The 14,897-nt window shown below is 34.5% G+C and overlaps 2 protein-coding genes across 2 annotated transcripts; both read right to left on the reverse strand.

Annotated features, from left to right (window-relative positions):
- Positions 1-239: 239 nt before the first annotated feature.
- On the reverse strand, positions 240-3,725 carry LOC145609138 (uncharacterized). The gene is made up of 4 exons (XM_081664691.1): positions 3,518-3,725; positions 3,379-3,434; positions 667-733; positions 240-579 (listed from the first exon to the last, which is right to left on the reverse strand). Exons 1-4 carry the CDS (start codon positions 3,644-3,646, stop codon positions 499-501), a joined length of 333 nt encoding a protein of 110 aa, XP_081520817.1. The 5' UTR covers positions 3,647-3,725; the 3' UTR covers positions 240-498.
- A 4,166-nt stretch (positions 3,726-7,891) lies between these two features.
- On the reverse strand, positions 7,892-9,646 carry LOC145607624 (putative pectinesterase 67). The gene is made up of 5 exons (XM_081663215.1): positions 9,354-9,646; positions 8,886-9,048; positions 8,600-8,806; positions 8,257-8,504; positions 7,892-8,048 (listed from the first exon to the last, which is right to left on the reverse strand). The coding sequence occupies exons 1-5, from the start codon at positions 9,644-9,646 to the stop codon at positions 7,892-7,894; spliced, it is 1,068 nt and encodes a 355-aa protein (XP_081519341.1).
- Between the last annotated feature and the right edge of the window lie 5,251 nt (positions 9,647-14,897).

Below are 14,897 nucleotides of genomic sequence, written 5' to 3' on the forward strand. Positions count from 1 at the left end.
ATTTCAAACAAGTGCCAAAGTTATACCACGATTGTGCAAGCAGATGATGAATATAAGAAATGTATTCAGGCAAACAAGTATCAAACAGGTTTTGAGCTTGCCAAGACTACCGTGTAGACAACTCTTTCAGATTATCAATTAGCAAAAAAGATGACATTGATACGTGTACAAACAATACAATGTGTCAATGTTTATGATGAGGGAAATTACTATAAAAAGTTCATGTTAATCTGTCTCAATTAGCAAAAAACTCTTCTGGAAAATTCTTTATACATCATACGGGTTTGAGTTTGTCATTCAAGAATTCTGTGTAGCAAATAAAATTTCAGAAACAAATACCAATTTTAACCTGCCAATAAGCAAAGAATATGCTGGCATTGGCGCATAGCTAGGACCCAAGAAACAAACTTTCCATAAAAATTCAGGAAAACAAGTATAATAGATTGGATGCTCTATGATATTTCAGCATGCATATTTGCTTCAATTCACAGAGAACTTCTAGTGAAGCAGGGATCGTATGGCTGCCACAGCATCACCCTTGTGCTCTCGCAAGGTTCTCTCAGCAACTTTTTTGTCCAACTGTTACGAAGAAGATTTCAAATGTTACAAATGACAAAGTAAACATAGAAAATAGAACCTCAATGTAAACTATATAATAAAATTAACCTCAAGTTCATTTGCAATAACATCAACATCAGCTGCATTGATCTTTACAGCAGCCAATTCTTTTTCCCTGTTAGCAGATGAGAAAGGAAGATAATCAATTTAGGACAATCATAAAAAGAAACCAAGTAGGTGTGGCGGGCATTGTAGATAAATTAAGGGAAAATCGTCTGCGTTGGTTTGGACATGTAAGACGGAGACCCGAGGGTGCACCGGTGCGAAGAGTGGAAGAGTGGGACCATGGAGGGATTAAACGAGGAAGAGGGAGACCAAAGATGACTTGGTTGGAAGGAGTGAGGAAGGATATGAAGTGCATGGATTTACGTGAGGATGAAGTTTTGGATCGTAAGGGATGGAGGAGAAAGATTTATGTTGATGACTACACGGAATAATCAAATTTGGTTCATGTTAGCCGACCCCACTTTTGGGATTAAGGCTTTGATTGATTGATTGATTGATTGACATAAAAAGAAACCAAGTACATCTATTTTAGAAATGACAGCTATGAAGATTGATAACAAAGATGGAAGGGGAGGTCATAGGTCGATCAAATTAATAGGTCAACCCCGGCCAGATTCTCGTATTGAATCGAAATAGCAGGCCCAAACTATCATAGAGGAAAATTATTTGAATAACAACTTCTATTTTGAACTTTTACACTAATCAGACATTCCATCTTTAACCATCTTTTGAGATTTTATGTATGGAAAATTAGTCATGTGGGACCATGACAGTAGACATGATCCCATAGACATGTTTAATTTTCACAGAAATTATTTATAATGGGTGAGAAACTCGGGATTCATGTCCACCCTTCAGTCTCATAGCGATAGATATAACATAGAGGAGATAATTTTGCTAAAAAAGAAGGCATTAGAATGATTAGGGTCTTAATGTTTAAAGCAAACTAAAATACAAGTTCTTCAGTAGTGAGGAAAAACACATCATAGAAACGGGTATATTTCCAATTGCCATACCAGCATAACAAAAAAAAACACTGAACTGTACTCAAAGATTTGCCACAAAACTGGATGTTAGATTACTAAGATATCTTCCTTGCAAATCCCAAAAAACCAGAACATAGAATTCTAGAGGAAAGAAGATATGCTGTTACAACAGATGTACATAGCATTACTTTCCTTAAGTTACTTCAGGTCACCTATCCCTCTAGCGAATTCCACCACTGAAGCATCAGTCTAAAACATAAATCAAATTTTTGTGAATTTCAAATAGTGGTAATATTCCTTATAATACTGAACCCAAAATTAAAGGTTAACATCAACTTCTGAGTTCTGACCAATAGCAAATTCCCAACAGCAGTAGTATGGAAGCTGATTGATATTCACAAACTATATGAGACCCATTTCATCATCATGTTACAACAGTTTTGGTGTTCTTTGTTAACTGGGAATAATTGCTATTTCCAAAATAAAGCTCTCAAGGGAGTGATAATTAATTATTTAAAAATCAAAGCTTCCTACCTTAGCAGTTAGCACATGAGTTGTTTATTGCCTCTGTGTTATACCCCCTAGGCCCTCCCTTTGCAAGTGTTACACTGTCAGTCTGTCACTCATAACTCATTCTCTTCATTGGCCCCACTTATCTTGATTCATGCGTCCAAGTGCCAAACTGATCCTCATCCCTTATTTTTTGTTATCCACGGCAAAAGTGTCCTTTCCTTAAGTCAAAAATGCGCACAGTACTCGTTAACAAGCCCGCCCACGGCTTGCTTGTTCCTCCCTTGCTCCCTCACCGCCCTAGATCAAGAGTGCTTTACACAATCCGGTGTGAAAACACTTTGACCATGACACTAATCCAATAGCCCTCATAACATGATTTTGGAACCTTTGCTATTTTTTTTTACCTAGGTTTGAACATTCACTAACCTTTTTAGAAAGAATATATAAAGCACAATTCTGGCCCCCTCATGTTAAGCTTCAATCCATTTCCAACCCTGGAACTATGAAATGTCTATGTACCCTATACTTCATACAAAACGGGAATTTTATGAACAGATGAGTTGTACTTTCATGTGTAAAACTGTAAAGGATAAACCCACAACGTGACAATACAATTCAATTCTACAAAAATTCGCTAATAGTATGTCCATCAAAAAGCAACAAGCCAGCAAAAAGGAGCAGATCTAAGCCTATAGGCACATTGCATTTTTCTACCAGTTTACCTAAGTACTTTAATGACACACCATCTTCAACTAAAACTTGTATTTACCACCCCCTAAGACACTAATCCAATAGCCTTTTTTCCTCTCATTAGGCCTTCCCATTTCATCAATCGCCAAAACGACCAACTCATTTTCATTCGCAGCATGTTGTAGAAACTCATAATTTCACAACAAATTCAAATACTCCAGTGACCCAAGTTCCCAACTTCTCAAAAGCTCATCGAGTTAAAATCGCTGCTTATAATAAGTTTATTTCTGCCATCACCTTGTTAAATTGCCTAACAATAACCAAAATGTTCACTACCACATCTCCTCCACTCCAATTCATCTTCAAAACCTTTATATTCCCCAATACTATTCCATCAATAATCATGTTCAATTCGAACCCTAAAGTTTTTATCTTGTGCAATTAGAATCAACATTTTCATGAATTACGCCAAATTATAATTTCTAAAAGAGTTCAATTCTACACAACACAACAAAAATGAAATCAAAGCATAAAATAATAAAATAAAATAAAATAAAATAAAAACCTCAATCTCATAGCATTGGCATCAGCTTCGGCAGCAGCAGCAATCGACGCCATAGCCTGTAAACCACCATTATCAATCAATTAATTGACATAAAAGTAGAATTAAAAAAGTGGGAAAAATGGAGGAGAGAGAAAAAGACCGTTTGAACACGAGAAGAATCAAGCTGACGATCTTCGACACGATCAGTAAGCTTATCGAAAGCTTTACTTTGCTGCTGCATATCCTTAGAATCGACCATTCTATCAACTCCTTCATCTCCTCCCTCCATTGTTTCTCTCTCTTCTTTCTCTGAAAACTCAAGTAAGGAATAGCCTAATACTGTATGAAAATATCAACTCAACTGCTGTTATTTGGTAATCAAGGTTTTTCTTTAGTCTGGTTCTATTTTAGGGCATTGCCTAGCTCACACAACCTTGGGCTTTACGCCTTTACCCTTTTGGCTCTTTTGCAAATTAGAGGGTTGCGTTCACTTAACGTCGTTAAAGGATGGAAAAGTTTGTAAACACGACTATACAAAATTGAAGGCTATAATCCACGTTTTTTGATGAAATTTTAAGTTTCGGGCCCGGTGGCGAAAAGCCTTTGAGACCCTAAGGGTACAACTCGGGGTTATATAATGTCGTTTGAAACCATATATGATCATCATATGTTGTCATAAACGTCCGTGGTAGGGTTGAGTTTACGAAATTGGTGCAAGTTGTGAACGGGTAAATTCACCGTTTAAGGGTATATTAGATAATTCTACCGACCCAATTGGACTCCCGGAGGATATTAGGGACAATGGTAAACATCTCAGTATTTTTTATTTCCGGGAAAAACATACAAAATTAAAGGCTATAATCCACGCTTTTGAGGAAATTTGAAGTTTTAGGCGCGGTGGCGAAAAGCCTTGAAACCCTAAGGGATACATCTCGGGCTCATATAATGCCGTTTGAAACCACATATGATCATTATATGTTGTCATAAATGTCCATTGCAGGCTTGAGTTTACGAAATCACTACAAGTTGTGAACGGATAAATTCACCGTTTAAGGGCATATTGTATGGTTCCACCAACCATATTGGACTCCCGGAGGGTATTAGGGACAATGGTAAACATCTTGGTAATTTTTATTTCCGGTCGAAAAAAGGTCTAAAAATTACAAAATTGAAGGCTATAATACACGCTTTTTAAGAAATTTTGAGGTTTAGGGGGCTATAGCAAAAAGCCTTGAGACCCTAAAGGATACCTCTCGGAGTCTCGGGGTCATATAATGCCGTTTGAAACCATATATGATCATTATATGTTGTGAAGAACGTACGTGATTGGCTTAAGTTTACGAAATCATTACAAATTGTGAACGGGTAAAATGATCGTTTAAGGGCATATTGGACGATTCCAGCGATCTAATTTGACTCCCGGAGAATATTAGGGACCATAGTAAACATCTCGGCAAATTTTATTTCTGAGCGAAAATAAGTCAAAAAATTACAAAATTAAATGCTATAATCCACGCATTTAGAGGTTTCGGGGCCCGGTGGCGAAAAGCCTTGAAACCCTAAGGGATACATCCCGAGGTTATATAATACCGTTTGAAACTATATATGATCATTATATGTTGTCATAAATGTCCGTGATAGACTTTAGTTTACGAAATCATTACAAATTGTGAACGGGTAAAATGACCGTTTAAGGGCATATTGAATGGTTTCAACGACCCAATTTGACTCACGGAGGACATTAGGGACCATGGTAAACATCTCAGCAATTTTTATTTCCGGGCAAAAAAGGTCAAAAAATTACAAAATTGAAAGCTATATACCATGCTTTTTGAGGAATTTTGAGGTTTCAGGGCCGGTGACGAAAAGCCTTGAGACCCTAAAGGATACCTCTTGGGGTCATGTAATTCCGTTTGAAACCATATATGATCATTATATATTGTCATAAGCATCCGTGGTAGGCTTGAGTTTACGAAATCACTTTAAGTTGTGAACGGGTAAAATGACCTTTTAAAGGCATATTGGATGGTTCCACCGATCCAATTGGACTCTTGGAGGGTATTAGGGACCTTGGTTAACATCTCGGAAATTTTTATTTTCGGGCGAAAAAAAGTCAAAAAAATACAAAATTGAAGGCTATAATCCACGCTTTTTGAGAAATTTTGAGGTTACGGGGCCTTGTGGCGAAAAGCCTTGAAACCCTAAGGGATACATCTGGGGGGTCATATTATGTAGTTTGAAACCATATATGATCATTATATGTTGTCATAAACTTCCGTGGTAGCTTAGGCTTGAGTTTACAAAATCACTTGAAGTTGCGAACGGGTAAAATGACAGTTAAAGGGCATATTGGACGGTTTTATCGACCCAATTTGACTCCTGGAGTATATTAGGGACCATGGTAAACATCTCTGCAATTTTTATTTTCGGCCAAAAAAAAGGTCAAAAAATATCATAATCGAAGGCTATAATCCACGCTTTTTGAGAAAATTTTGAGGTTTCAAGGCCCAGTGGAAAAAAGTATTGAGTCCTTACGGGATATATCTCGGTGTCATATAATAACATTTGAAACCATAAATGATCATTATATGTTGTCATAAACGTCCGTTGTAGGCTTGAGTTTACGAAATCACTACAAGTTGTGAACAAGTAAAATGACCGTTTCAGGGCATATTGAATGGTTCCACCGACCTTAATGGACTCCCAGATGCTATTAGGGACCATGGTTAACATCTCGACAATTTTTAGTTAGGGGCGAAAAAAGGTCAAAAAATTACAAAATTGAAGGCTATAATCCACGTTTTTTAGGAATTTTGAGGTTTCGGGGCCCAGTGGCGAAAAGCTTTGAAACCCAACGGGATACATCTCGGGGTTATATAATGTCGTTTGAAACCATATAAGATCATTATATGTTGTCTTAAACGTCCGTGGTACGCTTGAGTTTACGAAATCACGGGAAATTGTAAACGGGTAAAATGATTGTTTAAGGGCATATGGGATGGTTTAACCGACCCAAGTTGACTCCCGAAGGATATTAGGGACCATGGTAAACATCTCGGCAATTTTTATTTCCGAGTGAAAAAAGGTCAAAAAGAAGGCTATAATGCACGCTTTTTAAGGAATTTTGAGGTTTCGGGGCCTGGTGGCGAAAAGCCTTGAAACCCTAAAGGATACATTTCAGGGTTATATAATGCCGTTTGAAACCATATATGATCATTATATGTCGTCATAAACGTCCGTGTTGGCTTGAGTTTACGAAATCACTACAAATTGTGACTAGGTAAAATGACCGTTAAGGGCCTAAATGATGGTTCCACCGACTCGACTGGACTCTTGGAGGGTATCAGGGACCATGGTTAGCATCTTGGCAATTTTTATTTACGGGTGAAAAAAGGTCAAAAAATTACAAAATTGAAGGATATATTCCACGCTTTTTGAGGAAAATTTGAGGTTTCGAGGCACGATGGCGAAAAGCCTTGAAATTCTAAGGGATACATCTCGGGGTCATATAATGCCGTTTCAAACCATATATGATCATTAGATGTTGTCATAAACGTTCGTGGTAGGCTTGTGTTTATGAAATCACTGCAAGTTGTGAACGAGTAAAATGACCGTTTAAGGGCATATTGGACGGTTCCACTGAGCCAATTGTACTTCTGGAGGGTATTAGGTACCATGGTTACCATCTTGACAATTTTTATTTCCGGGTGATAGAAGGTCAAAAAATTACAAAATTAAAGGCTATAATCCACGCTTTTTGAGGTTTTGGGGCCCGATGGCGAAAAGCCTTAAGACCCCAAGTCCCCAAGGGATACATCTCGGGGTTATATAATTCCATTTGAAACCACATATGATCATTATATGTTGTCATAAACGTCCATAATATGCTTGATCTTACGAAATCACTTCAAGTTATGAATGGGTAAAATGACTGATTAAGGGCATATTGGATGGTTCGACTGACCCAATTGGACTCTTGGAGAGTATTAAGGACCATGGTAAACATCTCGGAAATTTTTATTTTTGGGAGAAAATAGGTCAAAAAATTACAAAATTGAAGGCTATAATCCACGGCTTTTGAGAAATTTTAAGGTTTTGGAGACCGGTTTAGAATAACCTTTAGAATATGGAATAGAATTTAAAACAAAGAAATTGAGGCTGACCATCAGATAGCAGTCAATATAAAACCAACAACAATTTAATCGAATTAAAGCTTGAGAGTCGAGAATTAAGAAAAAAAATGAAAGAGAATATGTGTATGTATAGAAGACTAGAAGTACATACTCAGAAATTACTGGTTAGAAAACAACCAAAATTCCATTAAAGTAGTGAATTCAACAAATTAAAGGAAGTATGATCAAGTAAATCAATTACATGAAAGCCCTTGGATGCATCAATCTCTTCCTTAGCTTGTTCAGTGGAGCAGTGTATACTGTATAGTACTCGTACATATTTTAAGCAGCAAACAACTCTCTCATCATTAATTCATTTTAATTAAGCTCTACTAATAACTTTTAATGAATGAAAAAACACGTTAATCCATCCATGCTGGTAACCATTGCTTGCCATCAATGAAGTCTATGGTAAGAAGAGGAGCTGCTTCTTCGTCGCTAAGACGCATACTCCATGAAGCTCGATCCCCTGTGCCTGATCCAGGTCCATGGCATGCATACTCCGCATGAAATAAGTTGCTGTTACATAAAAAATAATCAATTTTTATCAAGTCTCTTATAGATAGGGTTTTAAACACGTGTAATTTTGACTACAAATTAGACGTAAAGTAACAACTTTCCAATGGATATGCTCTCTTTGTTTGAAATAATTGATAGGTGCATGCATTATTTTAGAATGTTCAGAAAAAGTTGTCACGTTTCATAAGATAGTGACAGAATGACTTACTCGGTGGATCCATCATAACTCCAATTAGTCCATCCTTCCGATGTAACAGTCCCAGACATGTAAGTATTTGCAAAGAGCACCCTAGAATAGGCACCTTTAGCTCTACCCAAATAAACTTGTCCTGTTCCATACACCTTAGCTTTATTGAACACATATCCACTTGGTTCATCTGCACTCTCCCTATTTTGTGCTGTGATTGAACCATGGATCTTTATCCTCCGGTCAACCAACACGAAGATCTCACACTCCTACAATTGATCAATAAATGTTTAAATGTTTTAGGTGTTCCCCTCGTGTAAAGAGTACAATTATTAAATAAAGTATCAAAATAGAGAGTACGTACATGGAAAATGGATCTGGCACGACCAAAGATAAAATCGATGGAGCCTTGGATGTAACAACCTTGATAGTAATGCCTACCCTTTTGATCAAAGAGTGTGTTATGTGTGCTAAAAAATCCACAGTGATAGAATGCAGCCATATCTGATGCTACATATGCTGCCACTGATTGATTTTGTGAGGTGTATGCTTCTCCAGTTGGAGCATCATTCTGTATATTATAACAAGTTATTAAAACTAAATTAATTGAAAATTTAATAAAAATTTTATAGATTAGGAAATTATATTACCTTAAAACTTATTCCAAATGCAACAAAATTAGAGGCTTCAACCTTGAATGTTGCAGACTCAATGTTATCGGTAGAGCTTTGAGACCAAACAATATAGGTCCTACCTTTACCATTTCCTCTCAAGAATATCTTTGGTTTATTGTGGGGTATATGTACTTTCTCCCTATTATTCAAAACATACATTTTAATTAAGCACATAATGTAATTAGTAAGATTAAATATTCATATAATAATCACGTACATTATTTTAAATTACTCTAAAGAAATGGATTATTAGTACCGCATTAAATTAGATAGGGTGAAATCACGGGTACAAGCCTAAGGACATTTTACGAATTATTTATAGGATTATTGTAAAATCTTCAAAAGATCGAGGTTAAAAATTTATGTATCGTGTAATTAATCATGTTACAAACTTACGTCCCCTATATATGTGATGGTTATTATGTACACAAAGAAAATGTTAACCTGTAAATTCCTTTTCTAAGATGGATTGTGACCCAATTAGAATTCCCTACAGGAACTGCATCAACTGCTGCTTGAACACTTTTATAATCTCCATTGCCATTAACATCAACCACGATCGTTCGATTACCACCGATTTTCCCCGTTAGGAGAGGCGCGTCTATGACGCTCTTATGGATGGTACCTTGATGTTCATGATGAGAACTATGTCCTTCACCTATGTTTACATTAGAAACAAGAATTATATAGATTAGTATTGCCAATGCATTCAAAACTTTGGTGTCATGCAAATACATTATTTTTGATGATTTTTTAAATTTTTAATTTTTTTTGGGTGTAGGAATGAGAATTTGTTTGACAAAAAGGAGAATGGTCTAGTAAAATTGTTGTTAGCCAATATTTGAGCTTGGCATTATTAGATTTGGAGCCGTAATACAAGGAATTTAGATTTTCTATATTAGAATATCACCAGAGATTTTTTAGTGATTGGTTAAATATATTATCTGTTGGCTCTAATTTTCCTTTGGAATTTTTATGGTGGTTGTGAGTAGAAGTCATTTTGATTTGACTCATTTATTTGAGGCTAAAGGTTGTACATAAACTAATTTGGTGGTAAGAAAAATGACTTCTTTATGGGGAGCTATATACACCATTGTCTTAGTTGCTTTTTTCACTGTCTTTAAATATAAACTTTTTTTTTTTTGAAACGTATATTAAATATTATTTAATCCTAAAGTTTATATTATGTTGGTATAAAAATAAAATTTACACAATTATTAAAACAAATTTAAAGGTATTCTATATGAAAATATGTAATTTGAGTCAATGAGATTATTTTATACATTGAACGATGAGACAGACCTACCATTCCTTCTCAAGTTCTCAACAAACCAAGTAAATGAGATTATTTTATACATATCTTAGGTTCATGCACCCGGATATGTAATTAATAAAATTCTTGTATTGATATTATACCTAGAATGTATAGCTTTTCGACAAAAACTAGAAAATAATAACATGGATGGAATACCATGCATATTAATATATTATAGTTGTCTCGGTCTTTTAATGTAAGAGTAGTACTACGTATATGATATTAAAATCTACCTATAATATCTTGTTAAACTCGTAAATTACATATTTTTCGCGCTTCATAAGTATATTTATGTGCTAATTGTTGATTTTCTTGATTTTAATCTTGATATACTCGTATATTGTTATGTAATAGCTAGAATTTGTTTACTCTTAAAGTATCTGACTCGCAATTACGGACAAAAAAATCGGTTGAGGTATGGTCAGGTCCTTCTCCTTACCTTTTACAAAAATAGATAGAATTTATAAAAAAAAAATAAAAAAATCAACTAGTTTAATGATATTTGATTAACTTGAAGATATTTATTTTGATTTTTTTTTTGAGGTATTTAACTTGATAATCTTATCCTAGTGTCCTAAGATGTATAGAATTATATCAAAAATCTATTTTCACGTTGCATGCTTGAGCAAAGGTCAACCACCTAATATAAAAGTGAATAATCGTTCGATAACCTACCACCCGGCTTCAGATTTGAACCCTATGCAGCTATGCTAAAGAACTTATTAATCATTATCTCAAACCCAAGATCAATGGCTTTGATTTGCCCATGAATCTCATACACGAAGTTGATAATAACAATGTCTACGGTGGTCTGAAGATCTCACTAGTATGTACAATCAGACAACTTTTTTTTTTTTTTTTTTGGATTTTTTTTTTTTTTTTTTAATGCAAGTCGATCGAAAGCTATTAGTATGTATTCCAATTTATTTATGAGAAAGGTTCTTTAATTTTAAGTAGATTTTTTTTTGTTGTAAAAGTATTTTTATAAAATAAGTGGCACAAAAAGTCCTTTTATCGCACGTAGGTTACGACGAGGTCCTTATTGAATTCTCATATGCTTTGCATGAATTTTTTTTTTTAGCGAAGCACTATAGGCATATTCTTTATTGACACTTTCATGATTTTATTAAGTTTAATTAATTTGTTTTCGTATTTTAAACATGCAGCCAAATTCAAGCCACAAGGGAATGGAAAGAATAAAAAGTGGTATTTTTTCAGCTCAAGAAACAGAAAATATAAGAATGGGAAGCGTCCCGATCGAAAAGCCGGAGACGGGTATTGGAAGGCTACGGGAGTAGATAAACCAGTCAAGGATGATGGTGGTACATTGATCGGACACCAAAGAGCTTTGGTGTATTTCATAATTAACCCTAATAAAAAGAATAAGGGCGATAAGGATTATAAGACGCAATGGCATATGCTTGAGCTACGAGTCCGTGATGATCAACCCAATGTAGCACCTAAGAGAAAACGAGACAGTCAAGATTTTAGTATGATGGTATGTATGCTAGATTTTTTTTTTTTAAAATAAAAATATACTCAGCTCCTTCTCTCCGTTTTTGAAGTTCGACTCACTTTATGTTTGCACGGTCTTCAATGAACATCTTTCACCATTAACAACTTCGGCTATGTATAAGTAAAATATTTAAAAAGTTGATATTTGAAAATTTTAATATCAAACTTCTAATGAATTTTTGTGTGGATGAGATGCCCGCAGTTGGATTACGTGATATATAGAATCTACCACAAAGAAGTAGCTGAAAAAAAAAAGGCGGTAGAAGTTGGAGAAAATGAAAAAGCAGAAATATCTAATTCGGAGGAAGCAAACGTTAATAATAATGAACAACCCTTAGATCTACCTGTTAACAACAACTACATGGAGTGCGGATACAACGCCAATAGTAGTTTCAACCCTTCTTTGCCACCAACAACAATTACCAATCTTTAGGTTATGCTTACGAGTCGGTTAACCACAACAACCTCATCGATGGCTGGAACCTTCCGTGTAACTTTGAAGGCTCAGCTCAAACCTTCAGAGTGACTCCATTTATAGTGGTTTTCAGAATCTCGCGCCGGCCTCAAATCTTCAGGTTGAATTCATCTATGGTGGTCTTCAAGATCTCGCGATGACCTCAAACTTTCAGAGTGACTTCGTGCATGGCAAGGGCGGAGCCCCTTTATATTCAAATCTAGCCCATCAATCAATTACATAATACTAAAAGCGAATAAAAAGAGACACTTGTCAATATTGCATTAAAAATTTTCCCTCCAAAGGTGCCTTCTTAAAATAATTCATTGTTACTTACGGAACAAAATCGTATACATTTGTTTTATATAAAATATAATTTCTTTCCAAAAATATTAAACTGTCCATTATAACACTGTTACATGTAATTTAAATATTTTCTCTTGCATGCCCACAAAAAAAAAAAAAAAAAATTCTCTTGCATGTCTTTATTTTTAATATACACCATATTTTTTATACACGAGTCATTCTATTTTTATAATATTATTTTCAAAAGTATTTAACAACCGTGCATTGCACGGGATTTAACCTAGTAGATATATATAGGATAAAATTTTAATCTTTACATAAATATTGCTTTGTTTAGTTATAGATCAACGATTGCAGTAGTTTTTGGCAAATACAAGCTCGCTAGTCCCAAGCTCAATTCTTAATAAGTGTTAGTTGCATTTTTTTTTCAATTTAATTCCACTATTTCTTTTACTACGTAAAAGTATTATTAGCTTTATGTACATTTCTTTTACATATTTAGTTTATCTATCAATTTTATTTCAATCATACTTTTTTTTTTTTTTTTTTTTGAAATAATCATACTTTTTTTTTTATTTATTTCTCTACAATTCTAATAGACTAATTTAATTACATAGATTACATTTTTAATATGTTTACCTACTAGTAAAAAATACAGTGCAAAAACAACAGTAAAAATTACAATGCAAATACATTATATTCTTTGTTTACAAAGGAGGATAATGGAGAATCGTTCAATAACCTATCCAGTCTACAGATTTGAATCCTATGCTCAACAACTGATTATTCATTATCTCAAACCCAAGATCAAATTTTAATGATGGTTGTATACCGTTTATTTTAAGATTTTATCAGATATATTTTAGTGCGAAATAAAATATTTTTAAATTTTTTATGATTTTTTATTTTTTAATGTCGGAATCAACTTTTTTTATCTTATACAAATTATTTTAAAGGAAGACTAACATTAATGTTAATTATAGAATTTAGCATAGAGTTTTTTACCATCCAATTGATGCGTGTTTAAAATGTAACTAAGAGGGGAAACAAATTTTAAATTAATCTGTTTTCGATTTTTAGAGTTGTTACCCATTATAAAAAATATAATGAGTTGCTGTAATTACTGAATTGTAGTTTAAGAATATTATTGAACAGTTTTGTTTAAATTAACCTATGAGAATTTTTTTTATTAGTAAAGTTAATTCATTAATAACGCTTTAATAATCCTGTCATTTTGCCCATTATTTGTATGTGTCTTGAATGAATGCCTATTACCAATATTTATAGTTGAAAATAGAGATTAAAAGAAATTACTTGAATACTCCAGAATTCTTTTATCATTATTCCTCAAAAAAAAAAAAGAAAAAAAAATCTTTTATCATTCTTATAGCTATGATGCTCTATAATTTTCAAGAACTATATCTTCTAGACTTCTAGTTGCTTCTAGTTTTTATAATTCTATAGATCGTCTACATAATATTACTTGGTAAGTTGGTATAATATACTCCCTTCGGTTTCAATCATCTGCAACAAAGATGAGTTTTACGGATTCCTAGGCAAAACTTTTAGGGAATTATAATCATTCGAAATTGTAAGCAAGCCCTACCCTTACTTGATTCATGAAATCTTAATCATTTGGGCCACACCTAACATGGCCAACAAGTAGTAGTGTAGTAGTCATCACCATCATTTTTTTCATTTAGACATATCAACAAACACCTAGCAGGCACAACCCTCATTACAAACTCACACAAATTAAGAGGTGATGGATGTACAGTGTGTAACTCCCCAATTAGCAATGATATCAGCAAGACTCCTCCTCTTCTGAACATTCTTCTTAGACCTGGGTTTCGTCTTATAAACCGGGTTAAACACCTCCTTCCTCGGCTTCGGCTTCGGCTTCCTGACCCTCTTCCTCTTTCTCTTCCCACAAGCAGTGATCTGCAACTGGGTATAATCATAATTATCAGTGAAAGAGAAGGACTTGAGAGATTGAACTGCAAAACCAGCATTGTCATCGTCATCATCGCGCCATCGAAGAGAGTCAAGGTCAGTGCTGACTTCATCCATGGAAAGAGGAAGATGAGATGATGAAGAAGTATCGGTTAATGAAGAACGAAGAGGGTTCAACAAACAGTTGTGATCAAATCCATTCAATGCTTCCATAACCTTGTCGCGTTTCTCCTCTAATTTCAGGAATCCGTGCATTCGTATTACCTTAATGCATTAAACCATATATTAAATTAAACGGAGTAATTATTAAAATCCAGAAATTAGAATGAGCAGTAAAATGGAGATGGATTGAAGTGAGAGAAAGAGAGAGTGATGTACACCTGATTAAGTTGGACAACGGTTAAACGAATCTTCTCTGGATCTTTGAAATAGCGATGGTAATCCT

This window comes from Chenopodium album, chromosome 23 (assembly GCF_948465745.1).
Source record: "Chenopodium album chromosome 23, dcCheAlbu1.1, whole genome shotgun sequence".
In the NCBI taxonomy this organism is placed as follows: Eukaryota; Viridiplantae; Streptophyta; class Magnoliopsida; order Caryophyllales; family Amaranthaceae; genus Chenopodium; species Chenopodium album.